Source organism: Stegastes partitus, unplaced genomic scaffold, assembly GCF_000690725.1.
Source record: "Stegastes partitus isolate 25-593 unplaced genomic scaffold, Stegastes_partitus-1.0.2 Scaffold233, whole genome shotgun sequence".
NCBI classification, from domain to species: Eukaryota; Metazoa; Chordata; class Actinopteri; family Pomacentridae; genus Stegastes; species Stegastes partitus.
The window spans coordinates 568,220-584,784 of NW_007577964.1; the positions used below are offsets into that span (position 1 = coordinate 568,220).

The 16,565-nt window shown below is 44.4% G+C and overlaps 1 protein-coding gene across 2 annotated transcripts in view; it reads left to right on the forward strand.

The window, feature by feature from the left end:
- Window positions 1-16,183, forward strand: part of LOC103357054 (uncharacterized protein KIAA1522 homolog) — a 30,135-nt gene extending 13,952 nt beyond the window's left edge. For both annotated transcript variants that reach the window (XM_008281439.1, XM_008281440.1), the window contains exons 3-8: window positions 8,080-8,223; window positions 8,392-8,435; window positions 8,557-8,692; window positions 9,071-9,181; window positions 9,395-14,116; window positions 15,200-16,183. In XM_008281439.1, the coding sequence (XP_008279661.1) occupies window positions 8,080-8,223; window positions 8,392-8,435; window positions 8,557-8,692; window positions 9,071-9,181; window positions 9,395-14,116; window positions 15,200-15,270 (5,228 nt within the window). In that variant the 3' untranslated portion in view covers window positions 15,271-16,183. The remainder of the gene's footprint in view (window positions 1-8,079; window positions 8,224-8,391; window positions 8,436-8,556; window positions 8,693-9,070; window positions 9,182-9,394; window positions 14,117-15,199) is intronic.
- The last annotated feature ends 382 nt before the right edge of the window (window positions 16,184-16,565 follow it).

Consider the following 16,565-nt stretch of genomic DNA (forward strand, 5'->3'; position numbering starts at 1 on the left):
AACAAGTGTAAGATCTCAAAAATAAATGTCCCACACTGTTTTATCTTACTTTGTTAAGAGTGTAGGTTTTAATAGATGACCGACCTAAAGTTGTGCCCTAGTGTCAAAACTAAGAACTGAAATCTGGTATTACATCTCCAGTCTGATGTGTAATCTGGATCCTTTTTCTTTTTCTTTTTTTAGATTATTTTGTCGAGGCACGGTTCGGTAAAGAGCGTTTAGCATTTAGAATTTTGGCTTCTAAATGTATCACCCATATTAAAGCATGAGTTCGTTTTTATTCAATACTGTGTGTCTTCTGTCAGTTAATTAACAGAAGCAACCTGCTGTTAACACATCAGAGAAGTTCATCTGTTTCCCTTCAGGATGCAGGTTGGTCCACAGCGTCCCTGTCAGGGTGACCATGCAAACCCCGTGTAGGTTTATTTCACCCTTTGCTCTTATGGGAATGCATTTTTGTAAACAAAGCCAGTGGAATTTGACCAGGGAGGGATCTGCACAGTAGCAGGCTTTGGTCCGATAAGCTCTGGCCTCCTGAACCTTCCAGCGTGGTCAACCAATTAATTCTGCGTTGTCTATCCGCCGTGTTTCATCTCGAGCCAGAAAGCAGTGGCTGTCTGTCTTTACAAGTTAATTCACTTCCATTTGTCTAATTACATACAGTGAGCAGTGATTTATGTCTCTGCTGCGTTGTCCGTTTACTCAGTCCTCTGTAAAAGCAGACAACAGGCCTCTTTCTTCCTCCCTCTGTCCCCGGCTTACCTTTATAATGGGCCCTAAGAGGAGTTCCCTTGTTTTCAGATGGAAACAAGGCTGCTGGAGAGTGATTAGGTCATACAGTCCTAACAAGGTGCTCTCAGAAGGTCACCTGTTGGCCCTAAACACTCCCTCAGAGATGCCTCGCATTCCTGATCTGGAAGATATTTCTTTGAGGAAGCTAGAAATAGAGAGGCCTTTGTGTGGGAGAGTTTGTGTTGAGTTTGCATGCCAGGTTCACATCATATGAGCTTTTACTTTTGCTTCCTTTGTGGACTATTTAGTAAGAGATGCTGCTGAAGTGAAGCGGGATTGTTAAGTCGAGGTGTACAGACTGTATCTCCTTCTTTTCCGATTTATTTCTTATCATGTAAGGCTTTGCCAGTTAAAGCTGTTTTGTGAAGCATTTAAAGCACTGTGACGTTGGTTTCGATACGATTGTGTGACAGATTTGTGGACTTTATGGGTTCATGAACAGGCCAGTGTGTGGAAAGTAGAAACCAGCTTTGAAGAAATTAAACACTGAGGGGGAAATAACTTTCATTTAAGGAAGTGAAAGAAAAAAAAATATCCTTGAAGAGTTTGTTTTTCACATGTACACTTTATACACTGGAGTGGAATGACACACACACACAGGATTCTGGGATTTGTAGTTGTTTTTTTTTTGGGCAGACACAAGAACAACAACAGCCAAAGACAAACTGGCCTTTATCCAATGTAATATATTGCCGTAAAAATAACAACAAATGACAGTTGTAACACCAGATGACTCAGTGACAATGAAAGGCAGGAAAACTGGTTTGAGAAAAGTGACTTCTGATAAAGTTTCACTTTCTTCCTCACATGGCGGGAAGTAATCAACTGCCTTTCAGTACACAGTCGCCTCAGGGATCCCTCTCAAAGATGCTTTTATGTGAAAAGGGCATGTTGATTTTTTTGTCATGTGCTTTTGTAAATTAAAACGCCGTCATGGGGTCACTTTTAATCACTTAAAAAATCAACACAAGGCTGAAAACAGCTCATAAAAACAGAAGCACACACTTTGCACATGCGTTCGTCAGTAAAAATCTCATTGATGCGAACATCGTGGGAACTTCTGTAGCTGACAATCTGGCTGTGTTGTCAACAGTTGCACAAATACTGATTTGCAATCGCAGAAGGATTTGATTTCAATGGGCCACCACACCCACATGGCAGAGGTGATCATATTTAGGTCGCTGAGAGGTTAAAAAAGGTTTCCCAAAGTGCCAGTTTGCCCTCTGGTCTCATCTGAATAATGTGCCTGGGTTTCATTTCATCAAGTTCCTTTTATTCTTTGCAGTCTTGTAATGTTTGGTATCAGTATTACCAAACTAAGCGGGCAGCACAGCCAACAGCAACAGTTATTATTTATGAAATCAGACATTGTTTCATTGTCAAGATGTACAGATACGGTGCAGTGGCTTTGCACCGACTGCGCAGGCTTTTGTCACGAACGGAAAATGTTTGCCGACACACTGTGGCAGGACTACAGAGGGACTGATAAGTATGTGCTCGGAAAGTTTTGTGAGTCACCACTCGCGACTTCTGCAGTTAAACCAGGCAGTTTAAAAGCAGTGTTAGAGAGCAGACATTTGTGACAGTCTTGCTGAAGATAACTTTGTTGACTTTAAGTCACTAGTGCAACAAGTTAGGTAATCGTGCGCACAGTGCTGGATGTTAATGCAGTTTTCCTCACTGAGAACACACTGTTCTTCCTGGACATATTCAAGGACTGGAGCCGTGATAAATCTGAACTCTGCTTGTATATAATAGAGATACTTGCCCAGTTTATGTCAGCACAAACTGGTGCCCAGATGTGTCAGGGAGGTTCTACTCTTCTGAAAATAATAGTTAATGGGAGTCATGCGAGCAGCCCAGTGAGGCTGGAATTGGGCACAACTCTGCTTTGGGCTAAATTTGTAAGAATGAGCCCTTTGTTTATCAAATGCTAATATTTGCTAATAATCAGTTACCATAAAGTTCACCTAAGGTCAAGCAGCATCCTCCAGGGCTGAAAAATAAAGCCAACATGGATGTACAGCAGTTCCTTGAATGTCCTCTTGGGGCTGGCTCCAAAAGCGAATCAATCCCAGTAAACCCTCATGTTAAAATCTCCAGCAGAACTTGTTTACAGCCGGGTACAGAAACTGTTTTGGTATCTGAAGCTAACTTCCCTTTTCATGATAACTGCACAGGGAGGAGATTTTTATGTAACTCGCCCATTTCAGTTGTTTTAAGGCTTAAAGATTTGCATAATTAAAGCCTGTCAGTGTGAGGTAGGTGCCATTCTAGGACAGTCCGTGGCCTAGAGGTATTCCGTATAGCCTGCCTCAGCTCCACCTCTTTGCTTATTTTTGGATTAGCCGGGAGTTAGAACAAGTCAGGATCTGCCAAGATGGTGGCGGCCGGAGTCCCACACTGAGCTTCAAATGTGCTCTTCAGGAAACCCGATGAGTGAGGTTACAGAGGGATTGAACATCCTTACATACGTGGTTAAGGCTGATTAGTTTGTCTTGCATTTGGTAATATATCCAAGAATTAGTAGTACTCTTACCTACCTGCTCACCAACACTGACCTGCTGGTGCGCCAGGACCCAAGTCTTGATCCTCTGGGTAACCCGAAACCAATAATCACTTGTTGCTGTCATCAACTTCATGCCAGTTCATCCAGTGGTTGTCAACATATTTCAGTCTGAACCAAAATGGCGGACCGACACACAGACTGACGACAGGCATTGCGGCCCTCATGCCTCGCTGCTAATGTGGCCAAAACGGTAGCAGCTGGCCTTTCTCTACCTAAAGTAGTCAGAGAGACATGACGAAACTCTCATCAACTTGCTACCTAGACTACTATGCGTGTCTCTACTCATTCTTGTTCCACTAATAAGAATGTCGAGCTCTTTACACTGTTATATTGTCTGTAATCACATATAGAAAGAGCCTGTAGCAAACCCGTGCCTGCATTAAACAGGTACTAGCAGGCCTGAATATTTTCCATTCCCCGGCATGTTTTTTTTTTTTTTAATGTGATTGGATTTGTTGCTTGTGGCTAAACCTATTGAGACCTTGTCGTCAGGAGGCCACCATTGAATTTGCTCTCTCTTGACTTGATGTGGAGGTTTGAGAGGGTTGGCAGAGGTCAGGATGTAAACTGATTTAATGACGCTTTTAACTGTGGTGTAGAAAGGCAACCACCCACAAATAACAGGCACACATTGTGTGTGCATTGGTAATGTGGAGGTATCTGATACATGCTGGTGCACCAGTTGTGTTTGGTGACATGCCACAGGTGTATCTGTTACCTGGATTGTCACACCACACTCCTCACTTCCTTTCTGTTCAGCCGCGATGTTTATGTTTCACTCACTGGAAACCAGGAGCGTGAAATGGCTCGGACCAGGATGTGTTAACGCGCCGGTCCAGTGTGCGGTGGCTGTATACGCACTCGCTTTAAGGGAAGGCTTCGGCTCTTTCCCACTGTCATCACAATGCATTCAGTTGGGTTTGGGCTGATTAGAGAGGCTTAAGCACCTGGCAGACAGCACCCTCAGAGCTGGAGAGAATGTCCCTGCACGGTTGTCTGACTGGCGGTGCAAAACAAGAGAGAGGGGCAAGTTAGGGCAGAGATGAGAGGTGTGCGTGGGGTATTTACTTGATTCCCATGAATTCATTGTAGGAAGAGTCACATCAGCGCGAGATTGTCGGTGTTGATCTGTGCTTGGTGCTGTATCTCAACAAAAAGAGCTGCTTCACGAGATAACATTTTTTATGTCTGAGTAGTTTGTTTTCCTTTGTGAAAGAAAGTATTTCAGTATGTCTTACTTGAGCTCTCATGTAAATAGATTGTACAGAAAACGCCATGAAAAAACATAACTGAATAAGTTAAATCTAAATAGATCAAACATTTTGCAGATTTGGAGACACATGACCTTTCCTTAACTCCTCCTCCCTGAATGTTAAATTTGGAATTAAAAAGACTTCGTTAAGCAATAGCTTTAAGATAAATAGCAGCCGTCAAGATAAATTCTGGTCCCCAGGCAGGCAGGAATGAAACTATTTCACCGACTCTTCTGAAGTTCAGGTTGCCTTTTAAAAACGTCAGTCTCCCCTCCGAAAGGTCTCAAGGCTATCCTTTTTTTTTCACTCCGTTTTTTTTTTCTTTATCTTTCTATCAACGTAAAACAACTCACAGAAAACTGCTCCAGACCTGAAATGGCGAGTCATAACTAACAAATGACTGATTTGATTGCGTATTATAAACACTCCTGTCTGTCTCACCGGTTAGAGTATCTCATGATGCAACATACAGCATTTCCTCATCCCTCCTCGTCTTTGTTTACTACCAGAGAATCCGTATTTTACCAAAACAAACTTACCAGCAGATGTTTGCTTAAGTGTTTTACTGTAAATCCACTTTTATTTACATGTCTTAGACTGTAATTATAATTCCCCCCTTCATCCCCCTTGTTGTTTTTTTTTTTTCCTAAACATTGTTTTTCCTCACTGGAGGCTGAAACTCGCGTGAAACAGTCACGCAGCGTCACGTCCATTAGTGTGTTTATCAAATCCGAGATGTAAACATCAGTTTGGGGTTCATACGTAATCACTGGCTGCCCGTTAATACGTCCAGCTTCTGCACGATCCGGCAGTGACAGATGGCGTCTTTAATATGTCAGTGATTAATATGGACACAATTACAATGGGATCAGAGAACCAGTGATAATATGAGCTCCTCATTAACATGCACTCGTGCCCCACCCATCACTGCAGGCTTCTCCGGTTTAGTGTGTGCTGTCATGGCAACAACTCCACTGACTTCCTCACACATGTACAGCTAGTTTCTGTTTACAACCCGTCGGTACAAGCAGCCAGTTCTGTTGTTTTTCCGTGTCGTTATGTACTGGTTCCGTGTTTCGCGAATTTAGAAACCGCTTTCGTGTGACTCACCCGGTTAGGATCCCGACCATGGGAATATTTTCCATTTGTTCAGATGTCACACATTCCATGTCATGTCTGTTCAGCACACCAGGAAGTGAACGAACCCCTTAGTCACAGAAGAATTTAAAGTGTCCCGACAATAAATAAAACAACAAAAACTAAAAATAATCTCTGCCACAAGATCCAGTAACTAGTTTTTAAAAGTTCCTTCTCACATCAGAGAATCCCTGTCTACATATAAGCACACCTAACTTAGGAAACTCTCCGTCATCTTCTGTATTTCTTGCTGCATGGTAACAAATTCAATGTTGTGTTTCTGGAAACAATAGGGAACATTTTTCACATGTGTGACCATGTGCTTTGGAGCTGCAGGCTTCCTTTAAACATGTTTCTAATCTTGTTTTAGGAATACATCATTTCAATTCACGTACTCCCCCTTGTGGCAAAACAATGTCAGTTATACAGTCTAAAGAAGGAGAACAGGAATTCAGCATGTTCTTAAAGTCCTGCAGTGAAAACGTCGTATAATCTACCAGAGCAGAGTTGTGTTATTTACTGAGAGTGCTAAAGCCGGGGCTCAAGTGAGAGGGAGGCGCCCCTGATGCTCTGGTACCTCAAATCCCTGACAACAGCTCTCGCTTTCCTTCAATGTTTACATGTTTGATTTCAGTTTGATCTGCCTCCTGGCTGGCCAATCCGGGGTGAGCGTGCCTGCAGATGGGGAGCAACAGTGGGATGCTGCGCATGTTGTTGGCCGGTGACAGGGGGCAGATAAAGTGGAGAGGGATGGCAGGAATTAGGCTGCTGAGGATTAGTGTCTGAGCTCTGATTGTCTATTGGCTGTAGAGGCATCCTCCGCTCTGCGTGAACTGACAATAACAGCTTCATCATAAACAAGCAAGATTATCGTCGGGTCCTCATCGTTCCAGGATGTTTTCTTTGAACTGATGGACTGCGGACTACACATTTAGACTCTAAATCGCCCTCCTTCTTCTTTAACACAACTTGAACATAGTTTTGGGGAACTTTTGGTAAACTTTTACAAGATATAGGAAACACCATGGTGGTGCTTTTGACTAGTAGCTCCGGCGCTAATGTCTACTGCTTTCCAACAGTTTTCAAGAGGAAAGGTGAGTGAGAACAGGACACGTCACTTGTTTGATGGATTTAGTCATATTGGTTTATGAGTCAGTCTTATTGTCCTGCCTAGATTGCGGAATCGTCTTTACTATTCATATATGACCAGGACAGGCTGGATCAACTGCTTAAGAGAGTCAATAAAGTAATTCAAGTGTAGTCATTCACTGGTGCTATCAAACCCCTGTCAGTTTGTAATGTTTACTCTGCTGATATGTAAATGTGCTGTGATTCATACTTCGGCTACTAGTAGTTGTCAGGAAAAATAAAAAAAGAACGAATTTCCATTTTGCATATCTATAGATGCATGCTTTTTTTGGTCACCCATAATGCTGTTACAGAAGAAGAAGGTAAAAATTAGCTAATGATCACTAAGCACCTGATGGTCAAGGCTAATTCCAGCATGGTCTTACACGACAGCGCAGACAGTGGAACACTATAGGGAGCTAAATGTAGAGCAGCTGTCACTGTTACATAAAAGTGCCTGGCAGGCTATTAGCTCAGTGATCCCAGACTGTGCCCTGGAAGTGTGAGGCCACCACATGTACCGCAACACATGCCAGGTGGTCGGCAAATGTAAAGCTACACATGCATTATCTTTGAGTTTGTGTAGTTTCCTCAGTTAAATAACTGCTATTTTTTTTATTTTTTAAGGTCAAACCCTAAAAGACAATCCAGAGTTTTGCACTTTCTTATTTAAACCTCAGTAACTATAATGGTTTTTGTATGGCCACAAGTCATCTTTGTCGTTCTAGAGTTTCAGATACGACTGAATGTGATTTGTATCTCAAAGCAAAGTGACATTTTCTTGGATGGCTTCCATAGATCTTGATATGGCATTTCGGGTATCTTGTAATTACCCCATGCAAGATTCCACTGTTGCTCTGTACATGTAACGAGATGCGACGGGAAAGTAATTAATGTCCTTCTCACGGTCTCATTAAATCATACTTAGGCAGGAAAAAATGCATATGCTGGTTGGTGGTAGATATTTAATATGATAATCCCATCTTTAAAGTCATTGTCAAAGTCACTGGAGTTTAATCCTCCAATCTCACTCTCCTGCATTAACCCGCAAACATATTTACTGCTCCGGTGCTTAAATGTCCCCGACAGACACTTGAATGCTCTTTTCCTGCCCATATGGCCCCCCCATCTACTGTTACAGTAACATAGAGCTTTGAGTTGATCCTGGCTGATCCCTCCTCCTCCTCCCTCTCCTTTAAGCTGACCCAAAGCGAGATGATGATAAGAAGACCCCAGCACCCCCGTTGTTCCAGGAGAATGTCTTCATTGAGTCCAGCAGGCCCAAGTACCTGGAGGACCTCCACACCGAGGCCCTGGAAGGATTGAAGATGATGCAGCAGGAAGGTACAAAACAGTCTGTTCTCCTGTGTGTTAGATTGGTGTGATCGCACAGCAACATGTTGATAACCATCTGCAGAAGAGGGAGGGTGTGTAAAAGAGGATGCGATCACTGCCAAGAATGTAAGATGACATTGTAAATCAGTAAAATGAAATGTTATTCTTTCTTGGCAGAAACCAGTAATGGAGTGGAGTATCAGGATAACGAAAGTACAATTGTAAGTGACACATCCCTACAAGAGTTATGTGTTTTCCTACACAGACAGCAGATCTGTAGTTGTAGTACAAGTAATAGATCCCCCGCCTCCACCATAAACACTGTGTTTCTCCTTTTGACAGTCGACAGTAACGGTCCAAACAGACGGAGAAAATGGAGGCTTTGTGACAGACAGCACCATTGCTGACACAACTTCTGTTGCCTCTGTGAAATCATCGGTGTCTACAAGGTCCTCCCGCTCTGGACTCACCAGACAAGGTAACGTCACCATGAGCCAAAACGCTATTTATGCAACATAAGGTGACACGAATACATTTATTAGTTGACATGTGGAGCTGAAACAATCAGTTGATATCAAACATTTAAATATTTTGTGATTTTCTTTGTCATTTACACACAAAGATTTTCAACTGAAAGTCTTTGTGTTTTAAAAATTTGGTTGAGAAACAAAAAAGCAAGCTCTGTCCAATACTGAGCTCTCTCATTTTGTATTGTAATTTGACACATCATAAATAAAATGACTAATTTGATTAAAAATAATCTGTTGATTGATCCACATTAAATACACATCCTCTGACCATCATGACAATGATGACAATGACCATCCTCTTTCTTTTCATGTTTATGTTTGTCCAGGATCAACATTCAGACCCTTGAACTCTGGGAAGAAGTCAGAAAAGGCGAAGACAAGGAGAAGACACAGGAAAACTGTTGGGTCTATCCCGCAGCATGTTCAGAGAGAGCTGGGTATGCAGTTAACACTTTTAATAATAATATTTTTAATGTTTTAATGAAGACATTGGTCTGTGAAATACCACATTAGGGGATGTCATGGTATATAGGAGGATTATCTTACTGTCAAAAATGTGTCGATGGCTTTCTTAATCCTAAAAGAAGACATTTTAAATGTGTTAACTGTGATGTGAATGTGCTCTAATTACCCCTCTTGTCTTTCATTAGGCCTTGACAGAGTGGGCTGGACACTGACTCAGAAATTAGATGAGGAAGAGGTTTATAATGGCGACACTGATTGCAGCCCCACCACTGATGGGCCGCAGCAGGCAGCAGAGTCACCACAGGGAGCTGGTGCCAACGTTCAGGCTGTGAACATCATCCAGCCTCTCAGCAAAGACAAAGTCGAACAGCTTGGTGCCACCCATGCTGGTCATAGGGACGACCTGGCTCTGCTGCCCCACCTTTGCTCTGACCTGGCAGGTGAGGAGAGGCGTCAGTCGCTGGCCGTTCCCTGGATGACCACTGCCTCCGGCCTTCAGCAGGAACTGCCCAGCCCTGTCATAACCATGTCGCCGCAGGCTGCGTACATGTCCAAAATCATCCCTAATGCTGTGCTGCCACCCTCCATCGACGTGGTGGAAATTAGCCGCGGCCGAAGTCGCAACAGCGTCCGCACAGTCAGCAAGAGCAGCCTGGTGCTGTCCAGCCCAGCTTCCTCCCGTGCTTCTTCTAGAGCCTCTTCATCCAGAACAACTTCCTCCAGACCCTCCTCCAGAGCCTCCACCATCACCTCCGCCTCTCACCAACACTTTCCAAGTGTTTCCGACAATTCTTGCTGGAGTAATTCTGACTCTTCTGAGACCTTGGTATCTGACACTTCAACCATCTCCAGCAGCAGCACCCCCAGGCAAAAGAGGTCTCAGGATGGAGATGCTTCTGCCAAGGAGGACAAAGTTAGCATTCACTCGGCCATCAGCAAGTCCTCCAAAGGCACCTCCAATGGCAAGCTCCTTACTAAGGTAGACGAGGTTAAAAAAGACGGGCAGTTTGCACGTAGCCTCTCTGTTATGAAGCCCAAGAGGGCTCCTCCTCCTCCAAGTCGCTCCTATTCCCTCCACAATAAGATGAAGCGAAGGTCACGTGATCTGGCAGAAGCTAGGGTCATTCCTGGTGAACCCTCTCTAAATACCATCTCATCTGCAGGTGAGGAAAATGAAAAAAACAAACCACAATCCTCTCCGGCACCCTCCAGAACTGTAGACAGCCCTGGCTACAATGCTGACACCAGTTCTCTTGATGACTCCACGGGCTCTGTGTCATTCAGTCCAATCAAATCTCAGCTGCAGGTACTAAAGACAGAGGAGGCTAAAAAGGATGCAGAAACCATTTCCCAAGATGCTTCACAAGAAAAGCAGGAGCCACTGAAAGAAACTAAGCTAAACAAAGTAATCTCTCCATCCAGTGGCTACTCCAGCCATGATGGCACATCTCCGCAACTTTCTAAACAGCATCACAGCGCATCTCCAAAGCAAAAGAAAGGCCTATTAGCAAAGCTCCAACGGTTATTTCCTGCATCTTCTTCTGCTGGTTCAGCGCCATCCATTTTAACACAGCCAGAGGCTCCTGCAAACACAGGGGAACCTAAACCTGAATCAACTGACACAATCACCGCCAGCCCCTCTGTACGAACCTTGAGAGAACTCTTCAACATCCCTCCGCCACCAAAAGTCCATGCCCCTCCACCTCCTCCGCCTGAGGTATGGGCTCACAGCACGCGTTCAATTGAGTTGCTCTTAGGACCCCCCGCCCCTGGTAAGACTTATGCTATTGTAAAGAAGAATCCAAAGGACAGGAGACAACAGAGGCCGTCACCTTCTGCATCTACAGAGGGCTCTGTGAAAAGCTTGGTGGTAGAAAGGAAACATAAGAATCCAGCTGTAACAGTGGAGTCTGTTATTGGATCCCTACATGTGATGGAGACAAAGAAAGTTCAAGAAAGTGTGATTTTGAATGCAGAGAAAGAGAACAATGAAAGACTGACTCAGAATGTAGACGTGAAAGGAAGTAGTAAAGATGAGAAAGTGAGAGCAAGTGATTTATTAAATGGAATGTTAGTGAAGGCTGCAGAGAAACGTGAAGAAAGGCTGGCAGCAGTGAGAGAAGTGGCAGCAAAGAAGACAGCCACCCAAGCTACAGATGAAAAGACGTTACCTGCCATTTCATTAGTACGTATTTCCCCATCGCCATCTCCTCTTCTGGCACACCATCCCCCCCAACCCCTTACCAAACAGACCACAGAAGTTGTTGTGTCCCCCGAGTCATCATGGCCTCCACCACCTCCACCAATGGGACAAGTGGGCCTCAATGGTCCGGATGAGACAGACTTCCCTCTTCCACCTCCACCAATGTTTAGTGAAGAGGGTCTAGTTTTACCTGTTGAGGTGCCACCAAAGTCGTCCACTCTTGCGCCTGTTACATCAGTGGTGAAAACGGCAAGTGTTAAGTTGATCTCAGGGGCTGAACCACAGAAGCCCAGTGGGTCTCAGGAAATAGCGCCTCCACCCCTGAATATCCCACCTCCCCCACCATATTCAGCTCCCCCTCCCCCAACTACAGTAGTCTTACCACCTACAATCACTAATGTCTCGCTGCCAACAAAGGAGGTTCCTCCACCACCACCTCCACAAGTTTCTCCTGTGAGGCCCAAAGAGTTTTCTTCTACTGTGGTTCAAGATGTGCGCCCTCCTGTTAAGGACGTCTCGCCCACACTGGTTAAAGTAGTATCTCCCCCCGTAATTAAGGAAGTCTCACCTCCACAGGTTGTCAAGGTTTCCTGTCCGCCTCCTAAAGAGCCCTCTGCTCCTGTGGTTCAAGACGTGTCCCCCCTTGTTAAAGACACCACCCCCACACTGGTTACAGTATCATCTTCTTCACCAGTCAAAGAAGTCAAACCTCCACAGATTGTCAAGGTGTCTCCTCTGCCTCCCAAAGAGTCTACTGCTCCTGTGGCTCAAGATGTGCTACCCCTTGTTAAAGACACCACCCCCATACTGGTTACAGTAGCATCTCCTTCACCAGTCAAAGAAGTCTCACCTCCACAAGTTGTCAAGGTGTCTCCTCCGCCTCCCAAAGAGTCCACTGCTCCTGTGGTTCAAGATGTGCCTCCCCTTGTTAAAGACACGACCCCCACACTGGTTACAGTAGCATCTCCTTCACCAGTCAAAGAAGTCTCACCTCCACAGGTTGTCGAGGTTTCTCCTCCGCCTCCCAAAGAATCCACTGCTCCTGTGGTTCAAGATGTGCTACCCCTTGTGGAAGACACCACCCCCATACTGGTTACAGTAGTGCCTCCTTCACCAGTTAAAGAAGTCTTGCCTCCTCCCGTTATCCAGACCACTCCTCTGCCTTCCAAAGAGTCCCCTCCTGTTGTGGTTCAAGATGTTAAAGACACCACACCCACAGTGGTCACAGTAGTGGCTCCTTCCCCAATTGAAGAAGTCTCACCTCCACAGATTGTCGAGGTTTCTCCTCTGCCTCCCAAAGAGCCCTCTGTTTCCTTGGTTCAAGATGTGCCCCCACTTGTTAAAGACACCACCCCCACACTGGTTACAGTAGTGCCTCCTTCACCAGTCAAAGAAGTCTCACCTCCACAGGTTATTGAGGTCTTCCCTCCACCTCCCGAAGAGGTTTCTGTTCTGTCACTTGAAGCGGTAACTCCTCTACCTCCTCAAGAAGATGCATCTCAATCCTCTGAAGAGGCACCACCTGTCAGCATTCTTACCCCACCACAAAGTATTCCACCTCCACCTCCTCTACCAACACAACCCCAGTCATCAAAACAGGAGATTGATCTGTCACAAGAGAACATCCCTGTTGAACCTGAAACAAATCTAGCTTCATCCAACAGTATTCTCACACCCCCTCAGAGTATTCCACCTCCACCTCCAGTAGAGGTTGTCAACCAGGAGCAGGTTGTAGCCTCGAAAACTGATGGTCCAGCAACCCAGGAGACACTGCCTTCGCCTCCATCTGAAATATCAGTGGCACCAGCTCCTGAAACTTCTCCTCCATCAGAAAAGACTCAAGAACCTGCTCCTTCTCCACCCACAAACATATCTTTACCAGTGGAGGATGTTGTCAGCATTAAGGACCTGCCTAGTCCTTCAAGCACAGAAAACGAAAGCCAAGAGCAGACCCCTGCCCCCGTTGTACAAGAAGAACCCACTCCTGTTGTCTCCACATCCCTCATGCAGATGGTCAAGCTGCGGTCCGGCAGCAGCAGCCCTGAGCCCCCTAAAGCTCCAGAGCAACCACAGGCTGAGGTCACAATGAGGAAGCAGCAGCCCAGCAGTCAGGTCCCAACATTGTCTGCCAGTGGTGAGGCTCCTCAGAAGCCCATCAGAAGGTCTCTGATCATGACCTCTCCCGCATCTTCTCCTCCACCTGTCATAACCATTTCACAACCGACTCCTCCCAAGTCCCTTTCAGTTGTGGTCCCACCTGCGTCTTCATCCACAGCCCTCTCTATGAAAAAGTCTCCTCCTGCCATGACCACTTCTCCTTCCATGAACCTACAGGAGGCCATCCGTCTAAGGACAGCAGCCCGATCAAAAGAGGGAACTGCATCTCGCCTCAGCCTGCACTCACCAACATCGCCCATGGACCTCCATAAGTCCCCTACCAGTACTGCGAGCTTTATCTTTTCCAAGAGCAACAAGAAAGTGGTGATTGAGACTAAGCCAGTGCTGGAGGACAAACAAACTATAGAGAAAAACTTGGAGGCTCCCACTGTAACAAAAGTGATCAGTGAAGCAGAGTCATTGAAGAAGGGGGTCAAGGTTCCACCACCTGTTGCAAAGAAACCAAAAACAAAGGGCAAGGAGGTTGAAACCACCGAAAGCAAGGAGCAAACTGCAGGACAGGAAGCACAGCAAGAGAGTATCACAGGTAACAGAGATTCATAACAGACTTAGACTGTGATGTTTGGGTCCCCTGTTTGAAACACCAATGTCAAAAATTTAAGAATCGACAGCCATAGCTAAAGGCTCTGGGAGGCTATTACCACAGCAGTGATCAGAGCTAAACTGTAATGTGAGCATGCAAACATGATCACAATGACAGCTCTAACGTGCTGAAATTTAGGCCTCATTCTCTTAAAATGAGCAATAAGTCTGAAAATACACACATCAACCACAACATAAAAACACTTGCCCAGTACTATGTAGGTCCCATGGTGCTGCCACAACAGCTCTGACCCATCAGCCATGAACGTGGGGCCTCTGGGCGCAGTCCATGAAAGTTACTCGATAAATTTGATTAGCGCCATTCACCTCATATGTCGTTGCTTTTAATTTTGTGGCTGGTTGGTGCATTTAAGCTTCTGAGTTGTTATGCAGAGTTTGTGAACTTTTGCCAGCAATATTAAGCCCATTTTCTAAAAAGAAATATAGAAGCATCAACAAACTTGATTGGCTGTATAACCATGACTTTTAGCAGTTACTGCAAATTAAAATGAACTCAATTTGAGCCACACGGTTTAGTTATACACATCAACAATAGCTAATTAAAGCTGTTTAAATTATGTGACTACAAGATCAACAGTGGGTTTAGCTATCTTGTAATAATGCAGGAACCCCTGAATCAGAATATAGCTTTTCCTTTCTTACTTTTCTTCCATTATCTGAATCCAGCTTTAGCAGGTGTAAAGTCTACCACAAAGTCTATCAGCATAGGCTGATGACAATGTCATTTATTTTGCAGGTGTTTGGTCTTAAACCAAAAGTACTACACAAATAAAAGAGATGGAAAGGCAATTGCTCACCAAAGCTTTTGCAATTTAAACTAGGGGTGGAAAAAATGAGGAGAAGATTTCATGCCCATTTGTCCAGTAGTTACAACCAGTGGACCAAATGACTAACTCCTGGAGCTGAAGAGTGCAAATTCAAATCAGCTGTTTGGGATTTTTTTTGTTGTTGTTTTTTGTACAACCATTCTGTTTCCCATCTAACTAATTCTTTCCACATTTTCCAGCTTCAGATGCTACAGAGAAAACAAATGGGACAGCAGGTACTGTTGAAGGAGGAGGGACATCGTCTACATGATTGTAAAGACTGAAGGACACCTGGGAAGGACTTACCAATAACACTTACTTCACTGCAAGTCTATGTGTGCGGTAGACAAGAAGCTGGATTTGAATTAATGAAATCCTTATTTCAAAGAATATATATTTTGAAAAGTTCTTATTTGAATTTGAGTTAATGGTGTTGGTTTTAATTTCCTGAAGTACTCGTTTTGCATTTTACAGAGAGTAAATGCTGTATATTTTCTTTGCCAGAGGGTGTTCTGAGCTTTGCTGTTGCAAGAGATGGGGATATACCTCCCTCTAGTGTAAAACAGTGATTGTACCACTTGTGTCCTGCTGAATCAGAGCTTTAGTCAGTACTTGGGACTTTTGGGCGCTCATCTGTAAATATAGCACCATTTTGTATATTTAACATAATCCACTAATGATGGATTTGCTCTACAGAGTTCTGTTCTGTGTATTTTCCAAAAGAGTTTCCACACCAATTATATTTGTTAAAAAAATATTAATTATCTAAGTTATTTTCCTGTCAAGTTCAGAGGAGAGTCAGAAAATGTCACCTTGAAATGTTTGTTAAATCCTAACATTATGATATAAATCTAGTTTGTTTGCATAGCTCCAAAATTATATCCAAATTTATGTTGTCAAGAATCCCAGGTTGGTTTTTTTGTGTTTCGAGGCAATCTATGCACATGACAATTAATGTCATAGAAAATGCAGACATCAAGCAAAACTAAATTCATCCTTACGAAGCACATTTTCTGCTGCTTTTAGTTACTGATCATGAAAGCGTTGCCTTTCCTCACAGCTGTTACGGCTCGAGCAGTGGGATGTTTCTGTGTTGAACGCTGGATTTCAAACTGGTTTTAGAGACTGTAATGTAAGGAAATCATTTATAAAGGAAAAAAATAAAAGATTTATGGAAAAATCAAGTTGTCGTGCTGACGGAGGGCAGGGTTGTTGCCTTGACATTTGTATTTTCTTACTTCAGTCTTTGCTTAAGTCTGTATGGTGCAAGGGCTGCAGGGTGGCGCAGTTGGGTAGCACTGTTGCCTCGCAGCAAGAAGGTTACCGGTTCGCGTCCCGGTGGGGGCACCAATAACCGGAATCTTTCTGCGTGGAGTTTGCAGCGTGGGTTCTCTCCGGGTTCTCCGGCTTCCTCCCACTCAGTCAAAAAAACATGTTGAGGTTAATTGGTGATTCTAAATTGTCCGTAGGTGTGAATGTGAGTGTGTCTGTCTCTAAGTGTAGCCCTGTGATAGACTGGCGACCTGTCCGGGGTATCCCCGCCCGTCGGCTGGGATAGGCTGCGAC